A 15,763-nucleotide genomic window follows, 5' to 3' on the forward strand; every position below is an offset into this window, starting at 1 on the left:
TTTATTTTAAACTACTTTGTTTCTACCCAGCCCAGGTGTCAATGCTGTGATTTACCCTGTTTATAGAACACTATGAAAGTAGAATGGCATCAGGTCCAGACAAGTGGGGAGGGAGAACAGACCAAGCATACTGTAGTTCTAGGTATGTTTGATTTTGGTTGTTGATTGGTGGGTTTTTTATTTTGGTTTTGGTTAGGGTTTTTTTTTTATTTTATTTGGGGGGGGGGGGCTTTTCTTTGTGTGTTTTGAGTTTTTCTTGTTTGGTTTTTGGGTGGTTTTTTTTAAGGAGAGAGAGATATCACTACTTACTTGAATAGATTTAATCTCTTTGGGAAGTTTTCCAGATACTGAGACTAAATTCTTCCCTACTCAGTAGTAACCCTTTTTTTTTCTGCTTCACCCTTTCCTTCTCATCTTCTCACTTGTGAGTGGGAACAAATGCTATGCTTAGTTGGCTTATTGTAAACATGGAATGAAACAACTTTTAATAGAAAAATGGAATTTCTTTTTCATTTAAAGTTATGTTACTGTTGAGAGGATCTAGCCCCTGGATGGAGATGCATAGTCTTATTATTTTCAATGTGCATTGTGTCCATTGGCTCACTGGATATGTATGGAAGGGGAAATTCTAAAGTATTTTTAAATTGTCAAAACCAGCTATAAGTGAAAAAAATGACATTTAGATTTTTCAAATCCAGTTCTTTTACTGAATAAATATTTACCATGCCTGTTTATAATGTCATGTCAAATTAAACTAGTATTTATTTTGCCTGGATGAATACCATATCTAGCTTGAATTACCCTTGAGCAAAATGTTGACATTGCAAAAATACCGAGTTCAATATAGCAAACAGTTTTCTGAGTACTGCAAATGCTATTTTTGCAGTTTAAATCCAGCTTTCTTGGACAAAACAGTGAAAACATCGCTAAGATCAGTTTTCAATTAATAGAAAGTTTGATATTCCTCGTTTTATTTGCATGGAATGTAAGTAATAAAATGGCAATTTCTTCCCCTTAGTGGTTGAAAAAACCTTGTAACAAACCCCAGAAGACTATTGTAGAGGGAGCCTGGTAATATTTTTATTTTTTTTATTGCTAATTCTCCTTTTGCAGTGGGAGTGAATGATGTCATCCTGTCTCCTCCCACTGTGTAAACTAAGCTTGTGTCAAAGTGTTGCTGCCTCTTGTCACAGAGAGAACAGTTCACTTAAATGCAGCTGCAGTATTTTTGTGTGATACCTGTCAGAATCATTCCCAGTGCGAGGTTGGGTTTGTGACCATGATGTCAAGACTTGTCTGTCTTCTTTTCTGTGGATATATTGCACTAAACCTGGGAAATGCTCAGAAATTGCCAAGAGGCAAGTAGCTATGACAACTTTCTGGGGGTTTGTTTGTTTTTCTGTTGTGGGGCTTTTGGGTTTGTAGTGCTTGTGTTTTGCTATGGAAATTCACTTTCAACATGTTAGGAATGATTAAAGATAATGGAAGAGATGAAAGAAGGTCAGTCAAAAGGGCAAAGTCCAGGTACAAGAGAGCAACTTTTGAGCTTATTTTATTCAAGAGCTTTAAAGTTTTCATGGTATCTTGTGACTCTAGTGAGAAGTACAATGAAAAAAAATTACTGTATTTAATGATTTTATAATTATGTAGACAGCATTGTGCAGGTCTGCTGTTTAAGATTTTAAAGAAAATGTTACTTAGAATCACCCTGTGTTGTTGGTTGAAGATTTCAGTTCGGTCTTTGAAAGAACTTGTATGCTTTCCCTTTATATCCATCTTTAGCAATTCAGTAGGAATTGACTGCAGTAGGTCAGGTTGTATGCATTTTGAAGGAGAGAAATATGATTGATTAAAATTTCTACAAGAAGAAAAAGACCTCCAAACCTGTGTGAATGTTTGTTTAACTTCCCCTTTCTCCTGGAGGCTGGAAGTACAGTAGATTTGCAAAGCTGGCAGCGATCTCTTCTCTTCCTTGCTAACGTGACACATGTAACATTGGCATTTTACTAGTATTTTATTACTTACTGCAGGAAGAACAGTCATAGCATAAAATTAAAGGAATATTTCTATCTGGATTGTAAATCACTTTGTAGTCCCTTGGCATGGAAGCAGCAATTTCACAACTGTTTCTGTACTGTACGTATTGCTCTCACTTTGTGGAAGTGCTTGTCTGAGTCCAACGTGCTTTGTAATGCATTTTACATCTGCATTCTCCTGCAGCCAGTGACATTTAGATAGGAAGCTGTGATTTAGTTCCTTAGGATAATGTTTATCAAAGAATAAGCACTTTGGGACCTTCCTAGGAGATTCCCTTTCACAGATGGGAAACTTAAAAGTCTTTTGGGGAGTAGAGTTGATTTTTCACCCACCACCCCTCCTCAAGAGACAAAGATTTCATTTTCTTTTCCTACCTTTTTTTTTTTTCCCTTGTGATGATATTCTTTTGCAAGTGGCTTTCTTGTAAACTCATCTTCTGGAGTCAGTGTGGAGTTTTCTACATAATGTTAATAGTGGGGCAATGTGTATTCTGTGAGTAAGGTAGATGTGCAGTTCAAGTCAAGCAGACTGTAAGACTTTAATTTTATCAAAAAAGTGACCTTTTAGTAAACAATTGTAGTGGTTTTCATAGGAGAGAGGACTACATTGAACAGAGTTTAATCTTGTATTATTGAGGGAGGGAACTTTTCCAGTCCTTGTCTTTTTTAAATGGTTTCACTGGACTTTCTGCTCTCTACTGTAGAACAGTGGGCTCTAAGTTTATGTTAACTGTGAAATTCAGACAAAGCTTCTAATCCACTGCAAGATTAACTCTGGCATGCATTTTTTTTCTGTCCTAAAATAACATTGCAGAAGTGAAGTTCTGTTTGCCAAATGCATAAAGCTGCAGGTGGAAAGTTTATTTCTTTTCAATGAAACAGCTTTTTTAAGATTGTTCCATTGCAATGTTGAAACATCAGTCTAATTCTTTTGTTTGTAGCTGCCTCTCTGGTTATTATTTAATGGAACTGCATTGAAAAAGTGAATGTATTAGTATTTAGCTGTTATCTGGAAATGTTCGAAGGATTGTCTTCTACAACACTGTCTTGTTTGATAGGGAGTACAGACTTTTTTTGTAAACAAAGTGTATATTTGGATTTTAAAACATTTTAAAAATGAAGATATGTAGTGGTAGTATTCTTTTAAGAGGGCTACTCTGCCTTGCTAAGCAAGCTTGAATTCCAGTGAACTCCTGTGCTCTTTAAGTCATGAAGTACGTGACCGAAGCTTCAGGGTCATTCTTGCTCTCTGGGGAACAGTGGAATCAATTCTATAACTTGAGGGAAAACAATCTAGCCAAACTCACTTTCTGGTGATGCAGATACTCATGTGAACAGGTTATCAGAGTAAATCTTGCCACTCTTACTTGAACTTTGGAATTCTAGTGCTCAGTTCTTCTTTCCATGGGAGATGAAACACACTGACCCCTGGTCTCACGGGCTGGGATTTCCATTCAGTGATACAAGGTGGAAGGAACATCTTGCCTCCTGCAGCTGCAAAGGAACAGAGCCAGTACACCCTTTGGATGTTAGTGACTTCCAGAACTGTCTGAGAGATTGTGTGCAAATATGCTGTTCAGGAGGATGGAACACAAATTACTCCATTTTCTCATATATTTTTATACTTTTACCTCCACAAGTGTGTGTTTGACTAGGGTGAAAAAGAAAATGTTACTGCTGTTCTCAAAAGAGTATTCTTTATCAACAAATTATTTCTTTAATTATTTTGACTTCAAAAATTAAGGCACTGTCGGAGGAATAGTTTGGAAACATTACCGGCGTGACTGAAGTAGTCAACATCGGCAAAACACCAGTTAAATTTTCCAGTGGAAACTTTGCACTGCTTCTGTGTATCCTGCATTATAATAGTTTTGTCTTTATAGAAAATAAGGCCTCTACTTACATCTGTTCCTAGCGTAGTGCCCTAAGTGTAGGTGAACAACCTTTCTGTTGCGGTTCCTTGTCACATTTACCGTAGCAAATGACAAGCGATGAGGCAGTTATAAGCTGTGTCATAATTCAGACTTCTACGTTAATATTTTGCAGACATAAGTAAAGGCAATGTAATTGGAAACGGAGGGTTGGTGGGTATTGTGTTTTAACGTGGAGGCAATGCTTTTTTACAATTATGTTTGTGTTTCATTTGAGGTATCAGCTGCCGAGAAAATTCTGTAGTTACTGCCTGTGAATACTGTGTGAGATGATGGTACAGTTAGAGATGGTCTTTCATGCAATATTTAAGCCACTGTCCCTTCAACTTTGTCTAGCTTCTAAAGTTTTCTATTTCATCAGAAAGAGCTATTTGGATATTTTCCACTTACTTTTGTCTCTTCCCTTATGCCACTACGTCAGTGCCATCCAACATATAATTCTTCAGTTCAACACTCTCGTACTTGAAATATTTTAATGATGGGTGGAAACAGTTGCAATGCATAAGTGTAAGAGTTATGACTTGTCATACTGTCTCTAATTCTTATGGTTCTCTGGCCCATTCTTAAAGAAAGCCAAGTTGTCTCTCTAGACAGGAATTGCATAAGGGCGAAAAGTTTTGTCTTTAGAGCTCTAATAGTCAGAGCATCCTGAATCTGAGAGAGATGAGAAAGTAAAGCCTCAGAACCAAGAATAAACAAGTTACAGGATACAATCCACAAGACTGTACTGCCTTGTAAACCGTGTTTCACTGGTATCTTTCCAGCTGGAGCTGATACAAATGTTGAAGGCCACAGTTGTGGAACAAATTCCTAGTGTTTGGTAAAACAACATTTCATGTTTTTGATTTTGTCACTTGACTTTTCAGCTACAACACAGATGTGCATGGAAATGTGCTTTTCCACTATACCCTCTGTTTCTAATAGCTTTTGTGTATCTTCATGTTCTGTCTTATTTTGTTAGAGCTGAAAAGAATTTTGGGTTGATCCCTCCTTATAAACTTATGGTTTTATGAAATTTTTAAAAAGAAGATTCTGAATGTTTTTCTGGTTTGTTTTGATTTGGGGGTTTTTAAGCCATGTTTCTGACCACTGTGGTTTTCCTACTATTTGAATTAGTCATCAGGTACAGTGGAATTCAGGTCCATCCTCGTTCTACTTTCCAGGACTCAGGCCTGGCCTGTTCTGCTTTCCAGGAAGGGCCTTGGAAACCTTAATTCACCTTCCTCCTGGTTACTGTCTTCTTAGGAAAAAGAGTAAAGACTTGACATTCCTTAGGGCACCCTGTAGAAAAGTCTGATTTACAGACTCATGTAGGAAAAACCAGATCCAAAACTTTCTTGTATCTACAGTTGTCAACTAAGGAGGTAGGCAGGAAAAGTAATAGTTTTACTTTGAGGATTTGTTTCTTTGTTTGGTAAGTATTGAATACGTTTGGTCTAATATTGTAGATAGCTACTAGCTAATATTTGTACTTAAAGTAATTATAACTGACATCCCTCTGAGAGTGAGTGCTGTATTTACAGTATACCTCCAAACTAACCGTTGACATTTTTGAAAGGAATAGGCTCATTTTATCCATAGCTAAATCTGCTGGCTATGCTATATTACATAATACATCTTACTAACCAGAGGATAAACTCAGCATGTGTTTTTCTTTACTGCTGTCAAGAAGTTAAAACAATGCTGAGTGATTTCACTGTATCAAAGTTACTATACTGGAACAGTCAAACCTTACATTTTTGTGCAGCCCTCTACCTTCCCCACATCAGCACCCCTTTGGTAGCTGTAGGATGGCAGGGCAGAAATTGCAAGACAGGGAAAAGTCTCCTGAAAGTTGAGCTTTTTCGAACATGCAATAAAGCTGGTATATCAAAATATCACAAAAGGATGGCTATGACATGTGTTTTATATGTTTTTTTCACCATGGTTTATAAAAAGTCTTTCTGGGAACTATTTTTCAAAATGCACAGGGCATTAACCTTTAAAAAACATTCTTAGGAAGGAGGGCCAGTTTGAACTAAACCATTGAACCTCATTTTTTTTAGTGTCTGCAAAAGAGAAGTGAAAGATTAATGTGTTTTTTATTACATACTTTTCTTATGTTTAATGGCACATGAGTGACAAGATCTGGGAGAATTTTAAAAGGGATCCTTTATCTGTTGTAATAGAGTGGCTAGGGTTTTCAGTCAGCAGATATGTTGGCAACTTTGGCTCATTCTTCACTGAAAATGAAAACAGCCCATAAGAATGTTACCATTATAGCAGTTCATTTAATCAAAGTTATCTTTTCATGCAGACAGTTGCTTCCTAGGATTTCACAAAAACATATCAAAACCCAATATTGAGTGTCAGGCTTCCAAGTTCAGAGATAGTCTGTAACACCAGAATTCCATTTTTATATTGGCACAGGCAGTGGTGCAACATTGTGATGATACATATGGGTGGATTCTGTCAGGATTAAATTCCATAGCATATGATCGCCTCCAAAATGATCTCACTGCTGGGTAATCTGTATAACCTTCCACCTCTTCATTTTAATTTTAATGTTCCCAAGTATCTCTCTTTGATTATTTTTCATCCCTCTTTCATATAATCTTTTGTATCTGGCTATTCCAGCAGGACAAGCTACATAATTCGCCTGAGGGGAGAGTTATAGACTAAATCCTGCTCCTGCTCTTTGGCCAGACCTACTGTATTTGGATAGTATAGTCAGTATATCTATTGACTGATGATACAGTGAATAGACAATGGGTTTAAGGCTTCTTTGGAGTGTTTGGACTTACCAGGTGTATACTACACACTGCATGTGCAAACAGAAAGCTCTGTCTGCTCCAGGGGGAAAAAATGGCTAGCAGTGACCTGCCATAGTCAGAACTGTTCATACAGCTCCTAGTGGATTTCTTTTCCTTGGGGAAATTCAAGTGCAGACTTGAAACTGTTTGTAAGCAAGATATATTTGTTACTGTGAAGCACTTTTGACTAGTGCTTTTCACAGGAGATGGCTGGAATCTTACTTGCTAGCATGGTAAATCTTGGTGAGAAGAGAAGCAGGTATTAGTGTTCTGGAAAGGCTGCAGCCTAAAATAAGTGCCATTAACAAAACAGGCCCCCCTCTGTAGTATCTTCCCAAGTGGAAGAGGACAGCTGGAAATAGGTCAGATGCCACTCAGACTTGCCTGACAGACATTAATTCAAATGCCCTTAGTTAAATATTGGGTTTTCTACAATACAGGACAACATGTATGTAATGCAAGTTTGTTTTCTGAAATATGTATTTGTCTGATGTTGCTGTGAGAATAGTGCTCATGAAGATGACTACTGGCAGCATCGTGAATCAAACCTTTGATGGGCAAGGCCATCCCTCAAAACATACCAATCATGTGCCATTATACTCTGGCTAAATCAACTCTAAGCCTCCTGACTTGAGTAAACTTGTGCGTGTCATATCAAGGTGAAGAAAGAACAGGCCAAGTTTTGAACCACCGAGTGAATTTCTACTGTTGATGAAGTTGCAATTGCAACTATGGTCACCAGAACTGACTATTTTTGCACTTATCGCTTTATCAAAGTGATGTCATCAAAGTGATGTCATCAAAGTGTGCAGATATTCAGGCAAGGTTATGTAAGGATGGTCACATTAAGAATTTCAATTTAAAATCAACACAGTTATCACTGCTTCCGAGTTGCTGAATAAAATGCTGCTAAGGAGTTGAGGCACTAGCTATGTTGATTGTAAATATAAAGGCAAGGATGTAGGGAACACTTTTTTATTGGAGGAAAGCTACCCTTCTCCCAGTCTGGAGGGGAGCATTTGCTGCACTTGTTCAGAGGCTGGTAGACAAAATATAACATCTGTTTTGTAAAATGCTTTAGAGTTGTTGCTGAGATCCACCACTCTGTAATAATTTAATATTATTTAGAGTGTTTTCTGGAAGAAAAATACAGGAGGAAAGTGAATCCAAAATTTTTTCTTAGGCTAATTGTAGCCATGACTTTTAAGTAAATCCTGTTTACCTTGAACAGATATGTCAAGGCATCAGGGCTCCATGTGAATAAATCCACTTTGATAAAATCTAGCTTAATGAAGTGACTAAAACTCTGTGTGTGATCTTATTTTTATTTATTTTGTGTGCATGTGTGTGGTGTGCTAACAGTAGAGTGTCACTGTACTTAATAAGAAATTTTAATTCTGTACTCCTATTCAAGCTGAGGAATCAGTGGCAAAAAGGATTTTCAAAGTATCAGGGAATCTCTTTTGTAGAGCTATTTCTGCATTTTTATATAGTTCTAAGTTTTTATTCTTGAAATCTGCTCAGGAAAAGCACGATTCAATAGAATGGTAAAAGTTTGTAATATTCCCTCCTATCAACAGCAGTTGTGGCATTAGTTTATGAATCTATAAATGGCCACAGAGTGCTTGATATGAGTTTACATAATTAATACCTTGGGAACCTGGCCAATTTTAGAGGGCTAACAGGGATGAGGGATAACATTATTTTTAAACTTGCATTTGGAAAAATCTTTTCTTCTTTCGTCAGCCACTTGCAATATCTGCTTTTTGTTAATTATTCACTTTAATTTTTCTTTCTGTGATGTAAAAGTCTGGAGTAGTTTTAGAACACATAAAATTGTGGTTGGTTCAAAAATATGTAAGCTTGAAATATCTCAAAAGTTGTTTTCTGACTTTGAAGTTAAAGTTTTTTGGCAGTTTAGATTCCCTCATTACCACAGTTCAAGCCTATACATGAACAAGAAAAATGCAAGACTTTCAGACCTTATCACTTTTGATTTTAAATCCTAGTGTGTCTGCACAACATGCACAAACACATGCTGAAAATAAAGGAATGGATGCAATAGTCTGAAAGTTGTAAGAAATTGAACTTTGGGTTACAAATAATAGGAAGAAAATTCTATTGTCTGACCTGAACATTTTGGCAGAGTTCCATTACCTCTGGCTCACACAAGCACTGAAGTAGCTGGATTAAATGGCAGGCACAGTTTTTATTTATAGCACAGTGTGTGCTGAAGCATTAGCTTGTTAGGGGAATGGCTGCAGTCAGGCTTAAGAACCATTAATTCTTTTAGTTTGATGAAGGGCTAACTCAGGTAAAAGTGATGGGGTTGCATGTTCAGCTGAAACTAGTAGGCCTCCTTCCTTTGTCATAAAGCTTATTAACAGCTATTTACTGTTGTGAACACTACCACGAAATTGCTCCACCGTGGTAGTTCATTCTCTTCAATACCTCAATGAAGAGTATCAGCTTTTAGCTATGATGTGACAAGCACAAATACTGCATCTCTTCAGCATTTCTTTCTATTCTTTGTTTTAGTTGTAAGGAACACAAAATCTGGCAATTCTAATAAAAATGTCTCCCTGCATGTGTTGATTATTCAGTGCTCCCTAACTGATAAATCTGTTGTGACTCAGTATTATGGTGTAGGACATAATTTATATCCTTTGTTTATCAAGTCTGTATAAACATAATAAATTAAAATTTTTTTAAAGAATTGAAATACTAATTATGCATTTTTTGAGCTAAAGAACTTCTGAATTGTTGACAGATCTGGGGATTTTTTACCAATTGAAGATCTCTACTTAGACTGAACTTGCATACAAGTAAGCAAGTCACGAGTGTGATTTCACATAGACCTTCTAGCACATTGAGGCATGCTCATCCACACACAAACAAAATCAAAGTGGGATCTTGTTCATTTTTGGTAAATGTTTTGCATGAAAAATTATTCGTTTTAATCTTCCAGGCTTTTATCAGTTCCCTGTACTCTCACAATTTTAGTAACATGGTCAAATAGCAGTTGATAAAAGCATTACTGCACATTGTTAATGTGCAGCAATGAATTCTTAGAAAGCAAAGTTTCTCAATAATGTAACAGATGTTTATTATGTTCCCTTTCCACTAAGAAATACTTGCAGAAATTAGCAAGGGACATCATATGTTATTAGTATATTTATTTGAAGGCAATGTGAGGTTGTTCTTAGCATGAAAGATGAAGAAAAATTACAGCTGCTCCAGGGAATAGATACTCTTATTTATGCCCTGTTTCAGTGTTGAAACTTCAGGCACTGTGAATAATTTTTTACCATGACCTGTCCTTTCTAGATTTTTTTTTCCAGTAATTTATTTTGTAGTATTAAAACACTTGTCAGTTGTCAAACAAAACTGGTACAGGAAAGACCATCTTGTTTTAAAACTCTGAAGTCATGGAGCAATATTTATGTGCTTAATATATTCTTAAGTCAGAGAACATTCCTTGGGAATTAATGTAATCTACTGCACACTGGGTTACAAGATCAGTAATGAGAGAGACATAATTTCCTACATACCGTAAATTCTCCATGAGAAACTGGATACATGCCTGAGTGAAGTACAAGTAAAAATGCAAAGTCAGACATACGAAGATTGCTTAGCTGATGGATTTGTGCATAGAGGTACATGCCCCTAACCTACCCCAAAATTATCATAAACCTTCCTTTTGTGTAGCTGATTGTATCCTTTATTGGCATTTTTTTCCAATAAAACACTGGTTGGAACATTTATATTAAAAAAAAAGTAAATTTGGACATAGATGGGTTGGAAATAGAGATTACTTCCTACTGTTTTCTTTCATCTATGTAGATAGAAGGAAAAGGAGTGAAAATAGTGTAATAGATGTAATGAGTAAAGAATTTGGAAGTATAGTCAGAGAACATAAACTCTATTTTGTCTACCGTATCCTGGATAGGAAGGGAAATAGGAGGGAGAAAAGATGAAATACTTTTTTAGTAGCAAAAATAAGTTTTTATCTTATCTTAGTACTCCCTTAATCATACACATAACTTTTATTCTACCTGTTGTATACTTACTATACTTGTTCTCCATTTTTTCTCTAATCCATTGATTTAGAACCATTTACTTCACATTTTAGTTTTTGTAAGATGAGTCACAAGCTCACAGGGTGTTCATATTGCTGAAAAAGAATTTCTGTCAAATTTTTGAATTTGATAATATGTTCTAAAATCATGAAATATTTATTTTATGAGTACTTTTTTAATTAAAGATTTACTGGGAATCTGTCGCTTCTTTCTTCAGCTATGTTTGAACTGCAGAATCTTTCCTTTGATCTCAGCAAACTCAGAATGCGGAGCAATATAGAAGATAAAAAGGATCACCCCTCGTTTTTCTTAACCTGGTACCTTTTTTTTTTTTTTTGTAATAAGAAACCGGGTCATCAGCCTTGAGATCCTGTCTCATTTAATGTGCAAGATGAGATACATTTTCCAGCTGGAAAAACTATGTGCGGTTGGAATCAATCCTTATAGGACTGGGCTGTATCCAGCAAGTGTCATAGACATGTGTGAGAGTGTTCAGTTTGGAGATCAGGAAGAGAAGTGAAACCACTTTATTTTGACTGCTCTTTGGGAAACAGAGAGCAATTTTCTTTAATTTAAATTTTGTTTGTTTGTGTCTATAGCTTTCTAAACTGAAAGAGAATAACCAGCTAAGAGCTTTGCTGATAGACTTGAATGCATTGACAAGCCCAAATTGCAGTTCTCAAAGCACAACATAATGTCTTATATACCTAAGAATTCTTATGTATGCTTCAGATACTTGATTGCTTTATCAGCTGTCTGCGTCTCAAGAGTGGGGAATTTATTCCAAAGTTGACACACAGAATATTGTAACCACCACTGCCAAGTGCCCATCCAGAGTTATTCATCTTTGCACTATTTGAAGTCCTGTGTTCCTTGGGTGTTATTTTGAGCATAGAAGTCAAATACTTTGTGTGTTCATATGATGATTGCAACACTGGGAGTGGAAAACCATTGTGACTCCAGAGAAAAAATAATCCCATTCCATTTCCATCTTTTAATGCATATTATTTTAAAGATTTCTGTTTCAACTGTACAGAGGGTAATGGGGGATTTAGAAATAGAATTTTAACTATTTCTGAATGGGTGTCTCAATCTAGTTTTTCTTCCTTCAGTTTAAAGCAGATCATTATGGACTTTGCTCAACCCAAGTTCTTTCCCAAAGCACAAAGCTTTCTCCCTCATTGAAATGAGATCAGGAATTACACTGAATATTGCTAAAGAACCAGAAAGAGTATCAAAGAGGACTTTGGACTTTTAACCACCACTTCTTGGAACCAAGTTTTCCATCTACCCTGTAACGTATGTCTCCAGCGTGCATTTCTCCAGTTTGACAAGAAGAATACCTGCAGAAATTATGTCAAAGTTGAAGTAAATTACATTCACCCTTCTCTCCTGGTATGCAATGCCAGTAGTAAGATGACAGAAGACAGCAAGGTTAGTCAGACAGCCTGGCCTTGGTAAATTCGTCCTGGCTGGTCTGAACCACCTTCTTGTTCGTCATGTGCGTAGGTGTTCTGTTTCTGGTCAGTTAGGCTGAACAGCTTGCAGCTTCCTGGATGCTCTTTCTTGCCCTTACTCGAGCAATTGCACTGAGATATTTTTCTACTCTCATGTGACAAATTAATCTTGCTTCTCCCTGGCAGTTCTCTTATGCTTATCTATATACTGAAGAGATCATGCTTTATTGGATTTTCATTATCTACGTGATAGAGATAGGAAGTAGGATATTGGAATTCAAGCATAGCGCTGAGGCTGGTAGCCCTCCTTGAGGCTTTATGGTGCATGCTTAGAGGTGCAGGAGAAAAACAGTGACCTTCAAGTAAAAGAATATTGATTTCTATGAAGAGACACAGGGGTGAAATGGACTTTCTGAAATCATTTGGACCCCCTTGTGCTTATTCCTTAGACAGTCTGTTCCAGAGTGTCACTGCCTTTGTCAGTTTTCCAGCTATCTTCTTTGCTACAGTTTATCACTTCTCTACACAGATACAGAGCAGAACTTATTTATACTGCTTTTCCTCAGGGCCTTGTTTGTTTGTTTTATATATTTGAATACTCTCTTCATATCCTACTTTTTCTCTAAGCTAGATGATTCCTATTTATTCAGACTTTTTCCCTGGGAAACATACTCTGTACTTGTAGTCATTGACTTTGCTTATTTTAAAGGTTTTTATCAAGTTGGACTATTTTATAGTGCTCTGTGCTCTGGCTTATTAGATAAGAGATTAGACAAACAGGTTTCAAATTTATTCTGTTATTATAGCTTGTGGACTCTACTAGCTGTCTAAATACTACTATCTTTAAGCAGTTTTGTCCTTAAAAAATAACCGTGTGCTGAATCAGAGAAGTAGTTAAAGCAAACTTAGCTATGAAAGCATCTAGCCAACATTACAGAATACTGAGCTCAAGACTTTCAATTGCTTGGAGCATGGCAAGTAAGGTAATACTCCTCACAGAAGGAAGATTTCAGTATTACAAATTTTGTTCTGTGAATACAGATAAACATGAAAACATTAATTTATTACTGCTTTTAAGATATTCATTCAAAGCTGCCTTATTCTAAACCAGTAGAAATTATACTTTCTTACGATCAGTTATTTCATATTCTTCTTCTAAATCTGACTCCTCCAAAGTATTTCAAAAGACCCACAGAATGAGTAAGTCACACAGGGAAACAAAAAAATAAATTATTTGTTATGATGTAATAGATAGTGATCTCATGTAAGGAACAGACTTCAAAATGGCTGTTGCAATATTAGTAACTCACTGAAATCTGGGTACACATTAATCCATGTGGTAGATTCTCTGTGAATGGTAACGAATGTTATGAATGTTAACATCCTGGATTGTGAAGTATGGTATCTTCACTCCTCTCACAGAAGTAAATGCAGTTGCAGTTCCAGGTAGTGTTTTTCATTATGCCTTTGATTTTTGGTTCTTCAAAAATGCACTGATATTTGTAGATGAAAAGTGGATTAAGGAAGTGCTGATGCTAAACACCGCCTGTCATTGAATAGGTAATGGCAGTAATAATGCACTGCCTGCCCATGAATGTGTTTTAAAGAAACTTGTTGCATTAAGGTCTGTGGTCTTTAAAACTGATCACTTCAATCTATTTATAATTTGTGGGCAGAGCCCGACCAACACCATCTGAATTCCTCACCTCCTCAAGTTCTTAGTATTTTTTTAGCTCTCCCTATTGAGGAGCTGTTGTTAAAAAAATTCCATGGTTTTATTCAACTAATCAGCTCTAGAATATGACTACCTTATATGCATCCATGTCCACATACCACATTTGTCTTTTGTTGGCTGTATTGGCTGATGCTCTTTGAAGGCTTAAAAAAGTCAGACCTAGAAAACTTGGGAGACTCCTCTTGCTCACCACAGTCTTCTGCACGCCTTTATTGAACACATTTATGCAGAATCCGTCAGGTTCTTTGGCCAGGACACAGTTTTCTTCGTAGCCCAGCCTGGGTGGAGTTGCCTTGGACGTGTTTCATTGGACAGGAGAAGGAGCCAGGATTGGAAAGACCAGCTCTTCTGGGCAAGATACAGTCACTGTCTCATCAGCTCTGTCCAGGTGAAGTTACATCAGCCCAGAAAAATACATACCAGGCCAGTCTGGAAAAAACAACAACAAACAATTAGCTCTAAGAGTAAGGCCAGGGGAACAAGGCCCTGGAGGACTTAATGACATCAGAACCAAATTAAACTTTATCCTATTGCAAATAAGCGATCCACAGTCTAAAATGAAATAGGGGTTTAAGGTTGTTTTACTAACAAGGAGTTTTTTCTGGACAAATAATGCCCTTTTAAGTTTGTGTGCTGTTGATTTGAAAAGTAATATCTATCAAAAATTATTCAATTTGAAGGAGTTTTAGAGAACATTATGCATTGAAAATAATACATAGGCTTAATTCTCTCCCTATCCTTCAAAAAATGTTGAATTTTATTTAAACTAAATTTTTACCTCTAAACACAGATGAGTTTACTGACTGGGCACATAAAGGAGCTGAACTTCCTAATATTTTCTCAAAGGGGAGCCAGGGTCAGGTTGTTTGAAGTCATTCCAAAGAGGTTTTCAGAAGTTTGACTCCTGTTCCCTTTTCCATCAGAGTTGCAGGCTTGATTATTTTCAAACAACAGTTTTCTTGCTTGTTTTCAATTCTATTTGCTATTTTAACAAATAATAGGAAATGAGATGCAGAATGAAAGCTGGGATTGGGGGTTGGACTGAAGTGTGATCGTGAGTTCAAATCCAGGCTCTTTTCAGCTTTGCACCCTAAGAATAAGTATAGTTACCCTACCAAGTCCAATAACAAATAATTTTAAACCAACATGTTTAAGGAGACTTGTGAGGGAGATAGTGATAAGGATAGAAGTAGAACTTCAGAGAAGTGCTTGAATGACCTGAAAACAAGTGAAAGAGATGGCAGCATGTGAGTAACAAATTTCTTTTGGTACACTGATTTAGGTAGACACATGGAAACTGGAAATGCTGATAACTACGTCTTTTCTGATCCTAAAGTAATAGTGAGATACAAGCTTACTAACTCAGTTCTGAGCTGTAGTAATCACTAGAGAGGAATTGGCAAAGAAAGTTTCAAATCAGTGTAGCTTTGTAATACAAATGCTCTAACAATTTTCACTGAGAAGTGTCTATTTAATTTATATCAGTTAAGAGCAGCATATTTCTGATTAGCATTACTAAAACTAAATATGCATTGCAACTAAAGGAAAAGGTGTCAGTAATCTTGAAAGAGTGCTGTGAGAAAGGGCACAGGAAGGGAAGGGGCTGACCCTGAGCCCTCACAGTACATCTCTTCCTGTGGATGTCTCAGTGAGTCACTGCCTTCAGCTGAACACCAGTATTGAGGGTTTTCCCTTCTGGATATTTCAGATACTTCTACTCCTTTAGTAGTGAA

The 15,763-nt window shown here is 36.6% G+C and overlaps 1 protein-coding gene across 2 annotated transcripts in view; it reads left to right on the forward strand.

Annotated features, from left to right (window-relative positions):
• Window positions 1–1,192: 1,192 nt before the first annotated feature.
• ABI3BP (ABI family member 3 binding protein) overlaps window positions 1,193–15,763 on the forward strand; it is a 142,074-nt gene continuing 127,503 nt past the window's right edge. For both annotated transcript variants that reach the window (XM_029960708.1, XM_029960709.1), the window contains exon 1: window positions 1,193–1,358. In XM_029960708.1, coding sequence (XP_029816568.1) covers window positions 1,280–1,358 — 79 coding nt within the window. In that variant the 5' untranslated portion in view covers window positions 1,193–1,279. The remainder of the gene's footprint in view (window positions 1,359–15,763) is intronic.

This window comes from Manacus vitellinus, unplaced genomic scaffold (assembly GCF_001715985.3).
Source record: "Manacus vitellinus isolate BGI_N305 unplaced genomic scaffold, ASM171598v3 scaffold_28_pilon, whole genome shotgun sequence".
NCBI classification, from domain to species: domain Eukaryota; kingdom Metazoa; phylum Chordata; class Aves; order Passeriformes; family Pipridae; genus Manacus; species Manacus vitellinus.